Genomic DNA, 14038 nt, shown 5'->3' with positions numbered 1-14038 from the left:
CACTGTATGAACAGGAAGGCTTCAGAGATTAAATGGCATTTTAGATAAGGAGAGGGAGAAAACCATAATGGCTTCAACGACAGCAGCAAGAAAGAGCCGGGTTTTTTTAAAGCATTTAAATAAATGATTGTGGGCAAGACCTATTTCATACAGTCGGAACATAATTGGGCCCATAACATGGCTGATACACTGATGGCCATGAAAATTTAATTACTTACAAGCCACTGAATGAATTATGCAGTCTCTGATCGCTGCAGAATAAAGTTTATAGACCAGATTCACTGCTGGCACAAGCAATGGAGCTCCTTTGGCTTCCATCATTTGTTCCAGCAGTGAGCTTGGCTCACCATCACTCCAGCATGGATCCAGAGTCCCTTGAAGTCCATGGAAAGGGGCCTTGACTTCAAGGGACTCTGGATGATGTCTGGGGTACTTTGTGTTTTGCCAGCGGCTGAATTAGTCACAGATCCCCCTGTACACACACATGCACTGTGGTGACACGTAGTGACCCAGGGCTGGGACTGGAAACGCATCCCTAGCAGCAAACACTCTATTTCTGTAACCCAAACCCCACATTTGGAGCTGCTCTCCTCACATTTAGAACATTTCCACTCAGTGCCAGCCCCACTGTTTGTTTGTAGTTTAAACCCTTGGAGAATGTTGTCCCATCACCCCCCCAAACCTCTCAGTAGCTGCCTGAAAACTGAAACTATTTTGGATGAAGCTTCATCAGAAAAGATATAAATGAACATCTTCTTGCCCTGCTGTCTGTTCCCTAAGCCTAAGTGTGAACACAATATTCCCAAGAAAGCTCTCTGGCACAAGTTAGGGTGGTGAAGGACAAGATCACACATTTCTATGGCTGGCTGGCAGAAGGAAAGTTGCTGAACTTGCTCTTCCCAAACTGGACATCCAATTTTATCCTCAGATGTTGTCCAGCCTCAGAGAGGATCCATCTGAGCAGTGCAGTGGCTCCAGTCACCACTTAACTAAAAAAATTCCAAGGAAGTTCAATAAATTGATAGTGAGGTCCTGGCAGAGGTTCCCAGAGCAGCTGGGGCTGCCCCTGGATCCCTGGAATGCCCAAGGCCAGGTTGGACACTGGGGCTGGGAGCAGCCTGGGACAGTGGAAGGTGTCCCAGGGGTTGGGAATTAAATTATCTGTAAGGCCCCTGGAAGAGATAAAAGATCTCACACTCATCACCTCTAAGGTAGCACCAAATGTATTAAAAATCCCTGATTTGACCCAACTGTGATCTCACCAAACTAAAACTCAGCTTTGACACCTGGCATGCACACCCCCAGCTTTGATTTGCTGGGTCACCCTCGATGTTCTGCTCTTCTGTTCTGCCACAGCTTCCCAGCAATGAAGAATAATGGCAGTAAATCACCTGGGCTGCCTTAAAGAAGCACCAAAAACCTCCTGTTCCAAAGGGCAGCAAAAGCAAAACCAGGCAGAGTTGCTGTTATTTAGTGCTCAGGTGTGAGATGACTCTTTGGTAATGGGTTGGTGGTGTCACAATGCAGGGTTAAAAATAGACACTTCCAGAAGAGGAAAGTCCACAGACAAACTTGTGAAATACTAATTCAGTCACTGACCATGGATTAGCAGTGAAGTCTAAGTTCAAATTCCAGCTAAAAAGCCAAATTTAGAGCTGTAAAATATAATGTTTAAACAAACCTGTATTTGACACCAACTGAACATCACCAAACAGAATTAGAGCTGGCTGAAATTGTTCTGGGTTAGCATGAAACTACTGGAAGTTTAAAGCTTTTACAGTTTTTTTGTTGGTTTGGTTTTTATGTTTTTTGGTGGGTTTTTTTTTTTTTTTTTGTCACAATCTTGATAATGGGCTTATTATGGGAGTTGTAAAATTTCATTGCAGCTCATTCGTCTCTTGAACAAAATGAAGCTCATTTTTCCAGTGGAAACAGCCTGGTCCTGATGATCCTTCCCCCTGTGCCAGAGAAAAGGTTCAGCTGGCTTTTTGGATCAGTTTTACTGCCTCTCTGCAGAGAAGGGGAACCGTGGAGCCAAGGATTTGGCCTCTGGATTTCAGTGCCATTAACACCCAGAAAGAATTCCTGGGAAGGACCAACTTCCATGAGGGAAGCTGGAGCTGCTCCTCACAGTCTGGGGCTTGTCTGCACATGCAAATAAACACATCTGGAGTGAGAGGAGCTGTAAATTCAGAGTATGAGAGCGGTAAAATGGAGAGAGCCATGTGGCAATGGGATTATTTCTTTTTTATTTATTTCTGCTGGGATTGCTCAGTGAAGCTGAGGCAGGGAAAGACACCCAGATTCCAGTCCCCTAACATCCCCAGGCACTGCCACTGTGGGCTGAGTTACTGGGAGCTGTTAAATGATTGTGCTGGAATAATTCCATGTGAATGCAAGCCCTCATTTTGCTGTAGAATTGGGGAATTCTGTCAGGGAATAAACTCAGCTTGGTTATTTCCTCTCACAGCGAAAGATTTGCCCGGGTTTGTGAGGTTTGTACAAATAAAATTGCCCAAGTAAAGCAATCAGAGTTTCATTAATGGGCATTTCACAGCTGAGTAAACTTTTTCTCCAATGTATCAGAAGGCTCAACCATTTCTGGGTTTCAAACCATTGGTTTGGAGTGGCTGTTCTGGCTTCCAAACACTCTGGTTGCAGGAGGAAGGATCAGCTGTCATGTTCACCCAGGAATAAGTAAAAAAAAAATGGATTTAGGACAATTTTCTAGAAATAAACACAAATTTCCTTATGCTTAGGTGCAGTTTATTTGGAGTGGAATGTCTCAATTCTGAAGTGCTCCATGCTGAGGGAAGATATTTATTTCACCCCCTCTTCCTTGTCTGTCTTTTGGAAAGCATTTTCCTTATTTTTTCAGCCATAAACTCTCATATTATACACTCAGATCTGAGGTTTTCAAGATGCTTCATGTTCATGCAGAGCTCATGGGGCTCTCATTTGCTGTTCCCTGCTTTTTCAGGGCAGAACAGCTCTGAATCCATGGAAAAGAGCAGAGGGAGAGATGAAGAAATTGGGAATCTCATTGGGAATCACACAACCTCCACTCTGACCTTCTCCAGACACCTGATGGTGCTGCCCTGGAACCAGAGTGGTTCTGTCACACACAAATATCAGCTGGACACACTTTGGGAAGCCAGCATTCCCTAAAAGCTCTGTTCCTCTCAGGAAGGCAGCTTTCCACAGGAAAACCACCCAGACTCACAGCAAGCACCTTTCAGAGGCACTTATGGTGTACAGAGTTCTTCCTGAACTTTTTCTGCCATTTTTTAAATGAAAATAACCATCTGGGGTTTTTTTTTCAATAACTGGCCAGATCGGTCATTTAGCATGAATCACCTAATTCATCCCAGATTTTGGACTTTGATATTTATTTTGAGATATTTCTGATTTTGGAGCACAGCAAAGGGTACATTTCTCAGACCATTTTACCCATTTCATCCCATAAAGAATGAATAACAATTACCTAACTTGAAGATTGTTGCTTAACCACGGTTGTTAAGTGAAATCATACTCTGCTCATGGTTCAAGCATACATCTTTTGTAGCAAAAGAAAGATAAATAAATTATGATTCTAACCAACACTGGATAATTAGATGCTTAATATGGGCAGCAGAAGGGAAAAAACATTGAAATTAGTGTATAGGAGTGGAGTTTGTACTGCAAAACCCAATAATGAGTCCTGGAGCCATCTGACCTCTTTTTAATGTATAAAAACTCAACATTTTAATCTGAGGTTGATGTGTTCCCAAAAGAGTAGCTATCCAGGGAGAGTGGCCAATGAAAGTTTCATATTTCTGCACCCAATGGACACTTTTTTTCTGCATGAAAATCATCAGAGCATCTCCACGGTGCAGGATCTCAGCACCAATAAAGCTCCACAAGCTGGTTTGGGTTCTCTCAGAGACACTTGGATTCCAGCTGGCGCTTTGGGAGTGCCAGGAATTGCTCCATTGTGCTGCTGCTCCTGAGGATGCTGATTTGGGCAGAGCAGAGCAGACAGGTAGAGCAGGGATGGGTTTTGGCCATAGGGAATAATGGATGGCAAGATGACTTTTGTACTCATATTTCCCTAAAGACTTTCCTCCTCCCAGTGGAATTAGTGCCAGCATCACCTCATGGTTTGTGTGGATAAAAGTTTCCAGGGAATGGTAAAGAAGGAATGAAATCATCAGTTCTGTGATCTGCTGAAGGGCACAGCCAGCACTCCAGAATTTAAAATTTCAGGGTCTAAAGAAAGCAGTGGAGCCCCATTTCCCTGTGTGTGGCATTCACATTCTCGGAAAAAACCCCTTTACCCAGGGGTTTTCCCCTGGGAATCTGAGAGGCCTCAGAGAAAAGGAAAACAATTCTTATCTCATTTGCTTCTCCTGTGTTGTGCTCATGTGGAATGTGTTTGGAGATTGTTTACCCACAGGTGATTGTTTCATTGGATTCTGCTGGGAGTTGTTCTCAGTCTTTGGCCAATTGGGGCCAAGCTGTGTCAGGACTGGAAAGAGTCACCAGTTTTCATTATTATCTTTTTAGCATTGTGTCTGTATCCTTTCTGTATTCTTTAGTATAGTGCAGTATTCTTTAATATAATATAGTATTATAAAGTAGTAAATTAGCCTTCTGACTGGATTCTGGTGTGAGCTGTTCTGACTCTTTGGCCAACTGGGGCCAAGCTGCGTTGGGACTTTGGAGAGAGTCACGAGTTTGCATTATTATCTTATCTTTTTAGCATTCAGTAAATATCCTTTCTGTATTCTTTAGTATAATATAGTATTCTTTAATATAATATAGTATCATAAAGTAATAAATTAGCCTTCTGATTGGATTCTTGTGTGAGTTGTTTTGACTCTTTGGCCAATCAGTGCCAAGATGTGCCAGGACTCTGGAAAGAGTCAGGAGTTTTCATTATTATCTTTTTAGCATTCAGTAACTTTTCTGTATTCTTTAGTATAGTATTCTTTAGTATAATAATAATAAACATCTAATAATAAATTATTATATGTTATTATTATATTATTATATTATTATATATTATTATTATAAAAATATAATAAACAATAAATTAGCCTTCTGAGAAGATGGAGTCAGATTCATCATTCCTTCCTTCGTCAGGGCATCCTGATTTTACAATACTTGTGTGCACAAGAGCATGAATGTGTCTGAAAAGCAAAATGTTGGGAGGAGAAGCAAAAAGCCCCTGCAAGCTGTGCTGCTGGTGGAATTCCCTTCCCTCTGTGCCACGTGGTGCCACAGGACAAAGTTGAATGGGGATGTGTGACATACTGGAAATGCTCCTGTCAGGCCACAGAGGTACAGGATGTCCAGGCAGCACCTTTGCCACTGAAAGGGCTCTGTTCTGGAAATCTCATATTTGCAGAGAATTTCTGCTGGAGGCTGAGCAGCCAAGGCAGGGGAAAGTTCCTTTATTCACATAATCCCAGCACCAGGATTATTCCCATTATTCACATAACCCCAGCACCAGGATTATTCACATTATTCACATAACCCCAGCACTAGGAGGGTGAGGAGAACATAGCCAAGCAGGACAAAAACAATGGATAAGCAAGAGCTGGAGCACACACTGAGCTTTTTTAAACTCCTCCCCATGATGGATTTGTCAGAGTCATCACAGAGTCTTACCTGTTCCCTCAGGAGCTCAGGCTGTCATCAGGCTGACACTGAGCAAACACGCTCCGAAGGTATCATGAACATTTGCTCAAATACAGTTCTTGCATTCACTTTTCCCAGGGCTTTGAGTCATCTCAGCAAACCTGGGAGTTGATTTTTGGTTTTTTTTTAACCCTTGGAAGTAGCAGATTTTCAGTCATATGGATGGGTGTAAGTGTATTTGGGGTTTTTTTCTCTGTTTTCCCATCCTCTCCCCCAGTATATTTTACACTTAATGGCCATTTTCCCTCCTAATTCCAGTCAGAAAATTAAAAAAACACGTTTATTTTACACTTAATGGCCATTTTCCCTCCTAATTCCAGTCAGAAAATTTAAAACAAAACCACGTTTTTACTGTCAAATCCTTGGCTTCCCACAGGTATTGTCATCCCTTTGGAAAATGAAGTGAAACATTAGTGAGGGATGGTGGATTTGACTCTGGCACACTCATCTTCTGCAAGGAAGCAACAGAAGTGAAACTGTGCTCGTTCAATCACCTACCTACAGAGAAAAAATAAATAAATTTTAAAAAATAAAAAGGGAACAATGAATTATTGAAGCCAAAGCCAAAGCAAATAATTCAGAGACAGTCCATGAGGTGAAATAAGTTCTCATTCATTTGTGGGCTGTAAGTCCAAACAATAAAGCTGCTCTAAAAATGCTCTGCTCACTGATAGCTCATAAATAAAAGAAATGTAAGTATGTCATATTCCTCAGTAAAATTTTAAAAAGCAAATAACTGGATTTTTAAAAAGTCTGACTTTTAAACAGTGTCTGGAATGGATAATTTACTTTTAACACACATTCATGCTGTTGTTCACACAGGGCAGTGGGATTCCACTACTTTCTTTAGACCCTGAGATTTGAAATTCTGATTCAACAGTCCTTGCTTGTGGGTGAGGCAGCTTTGGGATGCTCACTAAAGTTTTGTTTTTTTGGCTCCACATCCTGATCCTTCTCAGGCAGGGGAAATCCCCAGAGCTGGGGAGGTGAGGAGCAGTGAGAGGTGGTGATTTGTGATTTGCTGCTGGTTCCTATCAGATCCACGTGTCCTGACATTTTCCCACTGCTGCTGATCATCCTGCTCCACTGCTGCCCTGCTGGGCTTGGAAAGGGCAGTGGAAGTTACACCTGCACAAGGGCAGGAGGGAAAAGATCAGCTCATGCCAGAGCAAGGCTGCTTTCTCAAGCTGAAGACAATAAATATTATTTTTATGTATGTATATAACACTACTGTGCAGTCTCTCACTGGCTAATGAAGATTTGTCTCGATTTTGTAAAAGATTTCCAATTTTCACAGAATTATCAACACTGGAAGAGACCTTAAAATCATCCAGCCCCACCAGCATCACCCCAAGCCCTGTCCCCAAGGCCACATCCAGACTGCTCTGGGACAATTCAGTGACTCCAAACCTCCCTGGGCAGCTCAGCCCAAGGCCTGACCGCTCTGCCAGGGAAATTTTCTGTGCCAGTCTCCAACCTGAGCCTGCCCTGGAGGAGTTTAAGCCCTCATTCCTTCCCTTGGGACACAGCAGCAGAGCTTGACACCCCCCCCCGCCCCACTGCCCCTCCTGTCAGGGAGTTGTAGAGAAATATCTTTATTCTTTCTTTTTCTAAAGAACCAGCCCTTTCCTTTCCTTTCCTTTCCTTTCCTTTCCTTTCCTTTCCTTTCCTTTCCTTTCCTTTCCTTTCCTTTCCTTTCCTTTCCTTTCCTTTCCTTTCCTTTCCTTTCCTTTCCTTTCCTTTCCTTTCCTTTCCTTCCCTTCCCTTCCTTCCCTTCCCTTCCCTTCCCTTCCCTTCCCTTCCCTTCCCTTCCCTTCCCTTCCCTTCCCTTCCCTTCCCTTCCCTTCCCTTCCCTTCCCTTCCCTTCCCTTCCCTTCCCTTCCCTTCCCTTCCCTTCCCCAAAGCCCAGAGAAAACCATTTTTGTGGTTCTTTTTTTCCTTTCTTTTCGAAGCTTTTGCGTTAAGATGCTTTTTCCTTCCAGGATAATCTGATGACTGGAGCACAGTGACTGAACTTTGGGACTGGTGTACAAAGGGATCAGGTCACCATCAGATGTTTCTGGAGAAGAACCAGCTCATTTGCTGTTGGTGAAACTGTTTTATAGTCAATACACAGCTGTGACAATTATTTTAGGAATTATCTGAGCCCTTATCTGGGTAAAAAAATTAATTGGGGTGCTTGTTTGATTATCAAAACATGGGTATTAGGGCTTGGCAGATGAGGAGTTAAGACACCTGTGCACTTTCATCCCAAAGCATCTTTGAGCTGCAGGACACAAACCTCAGATTGATGAAGTGACTGCAAAAGTTCTTGGAGCACACACAATTCATGTGTGTGCTGAAAAAAGAAACCAGGAAAAGTGATGGAAAATTTGAAATTAATAATCCATCATTTAAACACTTACATCTTCTACATGGGACTGCAAACCTGTGTTATCACCCAGCATAAAACAACCTGGAAATTCCTTCCACAAACGCCAGGCAGACTCTGCCTGCAGTGGTTTGAGAGAATTTGTTCACTCTGTAGTGGGTGGAGGAACTCTGTGGATGAAGTGAAGTTTATCTCTTCAAACAGGTACCTGGATGTTGCCCAGGCTGCCCAGAGCAGCTGTGGCTGCCCCTGGATCCCTGCAAGAGTCCAAGGCCAGCTTGGATGGGGCTGGGAGCCACAGGGGACAGTGGAAGATGATCACTTCCAACCCAAACCATTCCATGATTCTGTGTATGTATTCCCCCACAGGAGAGCTAAAAATTCACATAAATGAGCAGCTGTAAGTGCCTCATTCCCCTCCTCACCACCACCATCCTGCCCCACTCACAGACACCCCACAGGCCCCTGCAGTGTGTGCTCCTTAATCCTGACATCCATCCCTGGTGCCACCTCTGTGCTCAGCCTACTGGATTTATCTGCTTTATAGCACATTGTATGGCAGGCTGCAGCACTGCATTCCACCAGGCCACTGGTAAATAAAAATAAATGCAATGATGCCAGAAGTCACAGAAACAAAGAAGGCTTGGGGTTGAGAAGGACCTCAAAGATCATCTGGTTCCAACCCCCCTGTTTCTCATCATTGTCAGCTTTGGTGGCTCTGAGGTCAGACCCATTTAAAGCAGCTTTTCCTTGCCAAAGCTTTAGAGGAGCAGAATCTCTAGAACTCAGAGAGCTGCCAAAATGATACGAGTCAGAAATAATTTCAAATTCACATTAAAAAATAATTTCAAATTCCCATTAAAAAAGCCTCTCTAACAGAGATGCTACGTGGACACCACTGGTTTGTCACCTGTCCTCTGGCCACTGCAGCGACCTGCAGAATCCCCAGGGCTCTGTGCCAGAGCCAAATGTCTCCCCCAAGCACTCAGCTCTTTCAACATCTCTGGGGTACCTCACCCTCTCCCCATGCCACAAAGAGATCAGGAACTGCTCAAATTAAATTCATTTATTAATGGAATGGTTTTAGTAGAACCAAAATTGATTTGGATGAAAGGAATGCTTGTCCTTTATGGCTGCCACAAAAAGTAAATATTGTCTACAGACATTACACAGCTTTCTTTTAACCAAAATTAAATACGGTCTGGAGCAAAGCAAGCAATCTGTAGAATTGTATTGTTAGATGCTGCTGTTACAAACTATTTACATTGGATAAAAATCTGGTGTCTCAAAGCCAGCTACAACCCTAGGTGATTACTGTTGTGATCCTGTGTGTGTCCTGCCCTCATCTCCCCTTTTTGCTATCAGATATAAATCAGGCATTAGCAAGGTTAAGAAAAGTGAGTGATCCCAAAATAATCACAGAACGAGCTCTGAGCAGCAGAGACAGAGAGCGAGTGTTCCTCCCCACCACCCAGCACTGCTCTGTCACAGTCCTTCCAGACTTAAGGAGTTTAACCCCTCCCTGCAGCTCTTCCCACATCCAACCATCTGTCTCTTCAATCAACTTACTTTCAGTGCCAGGAATCCCCACGCAGGTGATCCCTGGTAGGAGAATTTACATTTTAAAGGTACACATTTCAAAGGAGCACGTTTTCCTCTAGCAGTGCTGTGTGCTGCCCCTGCATGTTCACAGTAAAACCACGTCAAATAAATATTTGAGGGAATCAGCACAGTGAGTCCAGTTTCACTTTCCAAACGGAAAGTGGCGTGTCTGCTTTCAGTGGTGGCATCAGGCAGAGGTTTAACACAAACCCAGTTTTGCTAAGTCACGATCAGGAACAAAGAAATCCTGCCTAATTACAAAATACTTGATTATCAACTCAGCCAAAGGGGTCGATTTACTGTACACCAAAGCTATTTGCTGAAATAGGGCTGAAAAGGAAATAATCCTGAAAAGGGCTTCACTTCTGGTTTCACAGCAGACATACAGCACAGAAAGTTCTTTTTTCAGTTCGCAGAAAAAGGATCATTCAGAATACTTTGTCCATCCAATCAAACATTACTCTGCTGTAACAACATTGTTCTCAGTTCCCTCTCTCTTTGGTCCTCCTGCCTGTATTTCTCCTCCAGCTTTTGCTTTTCAGAGTCCACACTGTAAAAAGTAGAATCTGTGCTTCTCCTGATCTTCTCAAACTGACTGAAATCCGCCACGTACTTTCCATTTGGGGAGAGGGAAACCACAGGCACGAACTCGTAGCCCCAGTGGATCTCCTCGGGGACGTAGGAAGTCCTGCTCTGGCAGACAGCACTGGTGGACTCCACCGTGGCATTCAGGAGCACCACGAGCTCAAAGTCCTTCTCCTTGAGGTTTTGAGGTGTGAGGTCTCTCAGAGGGCTGCTTTCATCCAAAATGTGGTAGAAGGTTAAAGGCAGAATGAGAAATGGACTTTCTGAAGAGGAGTCAACGTTGAATTTGACGCTGGCTTGGTTCAGCAAAATCCTCTCCCCTTCTTTGGTTTCGTAGGTCTGGAGAAGCTTCCCAGAGAGCTGACACTGTATCAGGAGGCTCTTCCTCATGTTTGCCACTCTGATCACCAGGCAAAGCTCCCCGTTGTGCTTGGTGATGACAGCACAGTGGCTGAATTTAATGGTCTCTGCCCTTTTCTTCGGCCTGGCGATCTTGGCCAGGAAGGTACCAGTGATGAAGATCTCAATCAGGGTGGTGATGACCAGCTGGGCCACAAGCAAGAAGATGGCATGGGGACACTCCTCGGTGATGAAACGAAATCCATAGCCAATGGTTGTCTGGGACTCCAGGGAGAAGAGGAACGCCCCAGTGAGGGAATCCACGTTCTTCACGCACGGCTCCCGCTTCGGCGAGAACTTGTTCATCTCCAGGTCGCCGTGAAGGAAGGCGATGGCGTAGTAGATCACCCCGAAGAGGAACCAGGTCATGACGAAAGTAGCAGCGAACAGGGTGAGTTTGTACCTCCACTTCATGTCGATGACCGTGGTCCACAGGTCCTGCAGGTAGAGCAGGTAGATGCCGTCGACCTTGTCGATCCTGACGTTGCTGTGGCCGCTCTTGGACATGACGCGCGGTTTGTGCGCCTTGAGCATGGCGCCGTCGATGCCGCCGTTGACCAGGGCCACGCGGGACATGTTGATCTTCGTGGGCTCCATCCTCACTGCTTCAGTCCTGGGGAGAGAAGAAAACAAAGGAAGCTGCTGCTTAATGAAGCCAGAGCTGACCCCGAGGAGTATTTGAAAATGCTGATGGAGAGAAGCACAAGCATCATCTAAACACAGCAGCAGGGAATGAAAACAGCTGGAATATAAAGTTACCACTGTACAGTATCTGACATCACAAATAATTTGATAGTCTTTTTTTTTTTCCAGGAAAAAAAAAATCATTCTTTGATTCTGGTGCCTGCCAAGTACGGAGAAGTAGGTTTCTTTTATGATAGCCTGCAAAGGAAATTTGTCAGAGCTGAAATTTTATATCAGTACTTTATTTATGTAAAAGGCATTAAATTTTTTTTTTTCCTTACGTTTCTCTAGAGAAGAGGCTCTTTTTGATTAGTGAGCAGGTTTTCTTTAATGCCCTGAAGAGAGACATCTGATCAGAATTAGAGTCGCTGGGCTCAGAACGCAGATCCAGCTCACCACCTCTGTCCCTTCCTGCGACAGAGGCAGAATGAGCCAGACCAGCTTTCACTGGGAACAATTAACTTCCACAAGTGATTTACTCAGTCGGATCTGGCTCTTTGTGACGGACCTACAACCAACCTAGAGGGAAACAAAGCAGACCTGAGCACATCAAAGGCGAGGTCTGCAATATTTACACCTGGGTGCAACACTCTGAAGCTGCCTGCCCTGGATAGCACTCCTAAATTTTAAGCTGTCTGAGGGAAGAAAAAAAAAATAAAAAAAAAAAGAAAGTAATTCACAAAGTCAGCATTCTAAACGTGGGCCCTGACCTGCACGACCCCAGCAACTGGAGCACCAGACCCCTGGGTTTGTTTACTGGGCACCAGGCTGGATGGAGAAGGAGAGTGCAGGCACAGGGGCTGGGCAGAGCCCCCGGGGCAAGGCAGAGCCCTGCCCGTGCCAGCTGGAGGAGGCAGGAGCAGGATCCTGCTCACAGGACCAGACAGAGATTACGTAGAGCAAGGACAGTGCATGTTATAGTCGTTCCCAACAACAAAACTTCCTGCTGACAAAAGCAACAAAGAAAAAAAACATCCCATGCATCCTTTGTGCTTTGGCAGGTCTCACAAAAAGGCATTGTTTTGTCCCATTGTTTTCCTCAAAAAGAGCCTCCAAGTCAGTGATTAGTTTTCGCCAACTGCTGGAAAAAAAAAAACTAAAAGAAAAAAAAAATAATGTTTTCCTTATAGCTACTTAAAAGAATTTTGCAGGAAGTACAAGATATATTTGTGGGACACACATGTGCCAGCCCAGGACATCAGCATAATTGCTCACTGAAGTACTTTTCCTGTTATGTCAATTAAGGAGAATTTTTGTTTGTGACTGTACTCATCACACAGTTGCAGGTTTTCTGGGAAAGGGTAATTAAACTTAGCCCTCATTAACAACTGCAGCTCATTCCAGTTTTGGTTTAATCACCAACATTTCTCCTCCACAGCCCTGAACCATTGCCACAGATACATATTTATGTAAGAAAGGAGTGCATCCACGATCCCAGTAGGAGATTCCTTATGTGACAGTCAAATCAACACACAGAGCGCAGCATGTCCGGATAATAAACAGGAAAAAACCTTCAAGTGATCTGAAAAAGAACAACGGAGGAAATGTGGGGCTGGGAAGGACTGTACATGCAACTGCTCCTCAGGCCAGCCCAAAGCCAGCACTGCTGCCAGGGGGAGGCAAAAATGTGCAGCCTCTAAAGGGAAATCCTTCAGCAAGTGCATGTTCCTTGGGGAAGAGGCTCTATTCCCCCACACCAAGCCTATCTTTGGATAGGACATGGATTTAAAACCTGCCCACAAGTCCATTCCCCCACACCAAGCCTGTCCCTGGATAGGACATTGATTTCAAACAGTCCCAAAAGTCTGTTCTGAAATCAGTAAACCTCTCCCTCTCAAGCACACCTCCCCTTAAACTTCACATGCACCCTGTCAGAATGATTTTCCCTGCTGTGCCAGAGGTATTTGGGATTCTGCTCCAGTGTTGGAGGCACATCCCCATCCCATCCCCAGCTCAGCCCACCTGCAGAGCTGCTCCCGGGAGCAATTCCCAGGGCTGACAGCTCCTCCTGCCCTGCAGGTCACAGGGATGGGGACAGCCCAGGCTCCACCATCCCACCCTGGAGCTCCAGCTGGTGGGTTTGGGCTGGAGGAGCAGGGCCAGAGTTATGTCCAAGGGCAGGGATGGCCCAAGGGCACTCAGCTCTCCACACTCCCCATGGCTCTGCCGTGCCCAGGAGACCCAGATCCTGCACCAGGGGTTGGTTTATGTGTGAGATGCAGTGGGAATAACAACAGTTAAACAATCATGGAATGGTTTGGGTTGGAATGGAGCTTAAAACCATCCAGTGCCACCCCTGCCATGGCAGGGACACCTTCCACTGTCCCAGGCTGCTCCAAGCCTCAATGTCCGACCTGGCCTTGGGCACTGCCAGGGATCCAGGGCACAGCTTCCCTGGAAAACCTGTGCCAGGGCCTGCCCACCCTCCCAGGGAAGGAAAAGATTCCTTGCCCTGTCTCTGCTCTGCCCTGGGATAGGCTGTTCCCTGTCCAAGAGCCCCAGATGAAAATAATCCTGAAACTGCAGCAGCCTCCCACATTCCCAGACCTGCTGAAGGACGGAACCACAGACACGACACCAAAATGCCACAGCAGAAGAGTTCCCCCCAAAAGATGGGAGGGAGAAAGGAATTTTCAAGGCACAGTCTCTTCCCTGGGCTGCACCAACAGAGCTGTAAAATTTGCCATTTCAGGTTTTAAGCTAAAAAGTGAAGTT

General features: G+C 45.0%; 1 protein-coding gene across 7 annotated transcripts in view; it reads right to left on the bottom strand.

The window, feature by feature from the left end:
- Positions 1-9104: 9104 nt before the first annotated feature.
- The window catches only part of KCNJ15 (potassium inwardly rectifying channel subfamily J member 15), a 35028-nt gene continuing 30094 nt past the window's right edge, over positions 9105-14038 (bottom strand). For 6 of the 7 annotated variants that reach the window (XM_063180698.1, XM_063180710.1, XM_063180715.1 and 3 more), the window contains one exon: positions 9105-11252. In XM_063180698.1, the coding sequence (XP_063036768.1) occupies positions 10106-11252 (1147 nt within the window). In that variant the 3' untranslated portion in view covers positions 9105-10105. Of the gene's footprint in view, positions 11253-11604; positions 11763-14038 lie in introns of those variants that run through there. The other variant, XM_063180693.1, reaches the window with a different exon arrangement.

Source organism: Melospiza melodia, chromosome 2, assembly GCF_035770615.1.
Source record: "Melospiza melodia melodia isolate bMelMel2 chromosome 2, bMelMel2.pri, whole genome shotgun sequence".
NCBI lineage: Eukaryota > Metazoa > Chordata > Aves > Passeriformes > Passerellidae > Melospiza > Melospiza melodia.
Note: the sequence above shows the minus strand (reverse complement) of the source record. Positions and strands in the feature narration are given on the sequence as shown.